The sequence below is a fragment of the Nyctibius grandis genome, chromosome 5 (genome assembly GCF_013368605.1).
Source record: "Nyctibius grandis isolate bNycGra1 chromosome 5, bNycGra1.pri, whole genome shotgun sequence".
Taxonomy (NCBI): Eukaryota; Metazoa; Chordata; class Aves; order Nyctibiiformes; family Nyctibiidae; genus Nyctibius; species Nyctibius grandis.
In genome coordinates, this window is record NC_090662.1 from 60,958,738 (window position 1) to 60,963,774 (window position 5,037).

At 52.1% G+C, this 5,037-nt stretch overlaps 1 protein-coding gene across 1 annotated transcript; it reads left to right on the forward strand.

Moving 5' to 3' along the window:
• On the forward strand, positions 1-2,604 carry KCNJ4 (potassium inwardly rectifying channel subfamily J member 4). Its single transcript, XM_068401199.1, has 2 exons — positions 1-38; positions 1,275-2,604. Exons 1-2 carry the CDS (start codon positions 1-3, stop codon positions 2,602-2,604), a joined length of 1,368 nt encoding a protein of 455 aa, XP_068257300.1.
• The last annotated feature ends 2,433 nt before the right edge of the window (positions 2,605-5,037 follow it).

The following is a 5,037-nucleotide window of genomic DNA, read 5'->3' on the forward strand; positions in this document are numbered from 1 at the left end:
ATGATACAGCGAGCCATGGGCAGCGTCCGAGTCAACCGGTGAGTAACCCCCTTCTCAAGGATTGCTCCTGCCCACGGTGGTCCTCCTCATCTGTCCCCTCAGGCCCTACCTTCAGCCTGCCTTTTGGTATATTCTTCTCAAATTATCTGCCAGGGGCTTTCCTGCTCCAAGGTATGGCTCCTCCAATCCAAGACACACCATACCTGGGGGCAGTGCTTAGAGGAGGAGTGCTACAGAGGAGAAGCAAAAAGCTGCGTGGTGCTGGACCAGAAATTACAGATTCAAGCAGTGCTGCAGAAGCCCCCTGTCCCCAGGAACAACAACTCCAGCTGCGCGTGCTTCCTCGGCTCCCTCTTCCCATGAGAGGAGGACGAGGGTCACGGAGCCCATGCTGGAGGGCTCCAGCTGACATGTCAACACTAGGGGGTGAGAGGGATGCATTCCCAGACTAACAGGTCCTGGGAAGCCAGGGCTCAGTGGTCACGAGGGCAGTGGTCTTGGTGGGTCTGTGCACTGCCTTGACTTCCTCAGTGGTCAGAGCATCTTCTGCCATCATGTCTTTAAAGAGTATCTGCAACCGTAGACCCAGCAGCACACAAGGGGCAGCAGCAGTGCCGCCTTCGAGGGAGGGGAGCCGGAGAGGCAAACATCTCCCAGAAAGTGTGTGGGGAGCTTCTCCCAGGGAAATCTGCCAGTGCTTTGGCTGTTGATCTCCAAATTACACCTTTGGCTTTGGATGCTGGATGCTGGGAGCCATGCGCGTTGCTGTGGCAACAGAATTGTCCTGAGAGCAGGAAGTGTATAAACACTGTCACCAACGCACCATGAAATCAGTGAGGAGAGCGGAGGAGAAAATAGAAACTCTCAGCCTTATATAATATCAGGGCCAAAATGTGGCCAGACTGTGGGTGCTTGCGCTCAGGTTTCTTGGCTGTCCCAGCTGCTGTCAGGTTTCAAAGCCTTGGGTCCCTCCTCACCACAAAGGCTGGAAGGAAGCACAGCGCTACAAGCTTCTCCTGCTTTGCTGCCCTGTCAGGACTTTGCTAGATACAACTTCCTGGCAGCAAGACTTGGCAAATCTTGCAGCTGACCTCCACCAATTTGGTCAAGGAGGCACCACGGTGCAATAACCAGAGAAATGTGCTGTTGTGATATTCAACACTGTGGTATCGTAGCCTGGTGAGCCACCCACGTATCTCCTGCCCTTGCTGTCTCAGTGGTTGCTGTTGTTCTTCACATATTTCTGCTGCAAATGCCTGTTTCTTCTCTTCTAGGTACAGCATTGTCTCAACCGAAGAGGATGGACATAAGGTCTCCACACTGGGCAGCATGAATGGGCACAGCTGGAATGGGAAGGGCCATGCCCCCCGGCGGAAGCACCGCAACCGCTTTGTGAAGAAGAACGGCCAGTGCAACGTCTACTTTGCCAACCTGAGCAACAAGAATCAGCGCTACATGGCCGACATCTTCACCACCTGTGTGGACACGCGCTGGCGGTACATGCTTATGATCTTCTCTGCCGCCTTCCTGATCTCCTGGCTCTTCTTTGGCTTCCTCTTCTGGTGCATCGCTTTCTTCCATGGCGACCTCAATGCACCAACAGTGGGAGGTGGTCCCCCTCTCCTCAAGCCCTGCATCATGCATGTGAACAGCTTTGTAGGGGCTTTTCTTTTCTCAGTGGAGACACAGACAACCATTGGGTACGGCTTCCGCTGCGTGACTGAGGAGTGCCCACTGGCTGTCATGGCAGTTGTGGTCCAGTCCATTGTGGGCTGTGTTATTGACTCCTTCATGATTGGCACCATCATGGCCAAGATAGCAAGGCCCAAGAAACGGGCCCAGACCCTCCTCTTCAGTCACCATGCGGTCATCGCCATGCGGGATGGTAAACTGTGCCTCATGTGGCGGGTGGGCAACCTGAGGAGGAGCCACATTGTGGAGGCCCACGTCCGAGCCCAGCTCATCAAACCCTACATGACAGAGGAAGGGGAATACCTCCCGCTGGAACAGCGGGACCTCAATGTGGGCTATGACGTGGGCCTCGATCGTATATTTTTGGTCTCACCCATTATTATCGTTCATGAGATTGACGAGGAGAGCCCACTCTATGGGATTGGCAAGGAGGAGCTGGAGACGGAGAACTTTGAGATTGTCGTTATACTGGAGGGGATGGTGGAAGCCACAGCCATGACCACACAGGCACGGAGCTCTTACCTCGCTAGTGAAATCCTTTGGGGTCACCGGTTTGAACCAGTTGTGTTTGAGGATAAGAACCACTACAAAGTGGATTATTCGCGCTTTCACAAGACCTATGAAGTAGATAGCACACCTCGCTGCTCAGCCCGGGAGCTGCAAGAAAGCAAGATGACTATCCTACCTTCTCCCCCACCTCCCAGTGCCTTCTGCTACGAGAACGAGCTGGCTCTTGTCAGTCAAGATGAAGATGAAGATGATGAGGAAGTGGGTGTGGTGTTAGGCGGTAGCACTAAAGAAGAGGGAGGCGTCATCCAGATGATGGATTTTGGAAGCCACCTGGACTTGGAGCGGCTCCAGGCAACTCTGCCCCTAGATACAATCTCATACCGCAGGGAATCAGCCATCTAACTCCTCTAGCCTCCCTGTTACACACTCATTGTCCACCACCTCCTCCTCCGTTCTGCACCTGTATGTAGCTGGATAAGTCCCTTGCCCATCAAAAAATGCCTCCCATGACTGCCTCTCAGCCCCTGAGTACACCAAGGCCTGGAGCTGCTCTGATATATTCCCTTCCCTGTGAAGTCATACTGCCTGGAAGAGGAGTGAGGACACACTACTCTTCCAGTGTGTGCAGCTTGTGCTAGGATCCCTTTCCTGCCCAGAAACAGGAGAGCAGCATGCCTGGTTTCTCACCTCTGGAGAGGCAACAGGACTCTGTGCCCTCAACGGACAGACCAGGACCCGCAGCAAGTGTTTCTGCTGCTGAGGCAACAGCAGACTTTCTGGTCCCTCTTGATGTGGGTAGGCCCCGTGGCTGTCAAGAGTCATGACCATCACTAGGTCATCACTAGTGATACCTAAGCACTGACCAGATGAGGATGGATGGGAGAGTTTAGGACTCTGGGAGGGAGTGGGGGAGGATCTCAAGGGAGGGGTTTACTTGCACATTTATGGCTTGTTGCACATGACTCTTTCTTTGTATATAAACCAGAATGAGAACTGAAATCCATATTCTTCCACTGCAAATGCCAAGCTAGGAGACAAGGACGCTCTACGTAGCCTACTCTGCACTCTCCTTGGCTTTTGGCATCTGTCACCTCCAGAAGCAGCTCGGCTCCACGGACTCAGACCCTGTTCTCCCAGTCCTCTTATAAAACACATCCTGCTCCTCTCCTGAGACACCTGGCAGAGGAGGCAGGGCCCTGTGCTTGCACACTCAGACTGTTCCCTGGCACAGCGCAGCCAGGATGACAGACAAGTGACCTGACTGGACAGCAGACCCTCGACTTGCTCCTTTTACCTTCTCCATTCTTCTCCCTGCTGCCATCAGCTGTAAAATGGAATTTGTAATTATTTATTTTTAATAAAGTCTAATATCCCAGGGGGAGGTTTGGAAGCAAAGGCTGCAGCGTGGTATAGAAACTGCTGAGAGTTATTAGTGCTGGTGTTTGCTGTTTGTGTGGTGTTTGTGCCTGGAAGCTCCACCACAAGGGCTCCCCTATCCTGGGCCTTCCTGGTAAAGATCTACAATAAGAGGCTCAGAGAATTTGCCTGGCGAGAAGATAATACAAAATGTACGAATGGAGTGAAGCATTTGCACTCAAATTACCAGTAGGATGGGTCAAACAATCCTGCTTGCTTTGGAGATACGGAGAATTGTGCCCAGGGAAGGGTTGTAGATATGCTTGATGAAGAGGAAGAGACGTGCAAGATGCTGCTCTAGATGTAAAGCTCAAAAAAAACCCAAAAACCCAAACGTCTTTTTTTTGCTAGAGGCAAGTGAAAACTAGGGGAAGTGAGGGAGGGCATCAACCAGAGCTAGACCTGTAACATCACTTTGCTACCATTTCACAAAAGACGTGAAAACCTGGTGAGCTTTTTCCTTTAGGAGTAGCAGAATCACTCCTTCAAAACTGCAGGTGATATGAGGACAGAAAGATGAACAGGTAGCTCAGGAAGCTGCTCTGGGCACCCAACAGTTGTGTTATGGGGGGAACAGCTGAAGAAATGATGTTTCACCCAACTCCTGATCTACAAAGCAGAAAAACAGCATCTTGATATCAATTTGGAATTGGTTCAAGAAGCAAGAGGAAGAGGGGGAAGAAGCAGAAGGGGAAGGAAGGAAATAGCAGAAGTGAGAGGAAGAAGCAGGCATAGCAGGCAGGTGAGGAGCAGGAAGGGAAAAAGAAGAAGAGAAAGTGAGGTAATATGGGAGTGCATTTGAGAAAGAGCAGGGATAGGCTAACAAGACGGGTCTAGACCCAGACGTGGCCATTTGTCATCCTGGTGCACAGGTTCTGCGGGGGTACAGCTGCCCTGCACGGGTTTGCTCTGCACCCAAGCAGTGATCTGACACCTTTGGCAAGCCTTGCCAAGAAGGGAAGAGGAGCTGCAGGAAGGATGAGAGAAGAGCAGACAGGTGACAACTGAGGAGCAGAGCATCAGAAGAGTGCAGGGGGAAAGGAAAGGCATCACTCCTGATGCCTCCCTCTCCTCCCGTCGGGCACAGTGGGGACAGGAGCTTGTGGATCCTGGTGCCTCCTGGCTTTTTGATACGCAGCCTTATTTTTCTGCATGGGTCCCTGTCCCACCTCTCCTCTCCATTGCTAATTAATGAAGTCTCTCCCTCCCTCCTTTTATTATTTATTTTTCCCAGAGGGAATAAGCAGGCGCTGGTATTGACCCAGCTTTTAATATAGCTTTCAGAGCCGGGTGCCTGCCACTGGCCATGGCAGTGGAAACAAACTAATGGACCGAGAGAGGACTCTGTGTGAGGACACGGGCATCCAGGACACAAACTAGGGTGGTGGCCCTCAGGAGAGGGGGGAACCCACATGTCTG

Bases quoted from the DNA above. Each gene is read 5' to 3' on its own strand.
- KCNJ4 (XM_068401199.1), top strand. From the start codon at position 1: ATGATACAGCGAGCCATGGGCAGCGTCCGAGTCAACCG. The intron at 39-1,274 runs GTGAGTAACCCC...CTTCTCTTCTAG, and splicing joins GGCAGCGTCCGAGTCAACCG to GTACAGCATTGTCTCAACCG.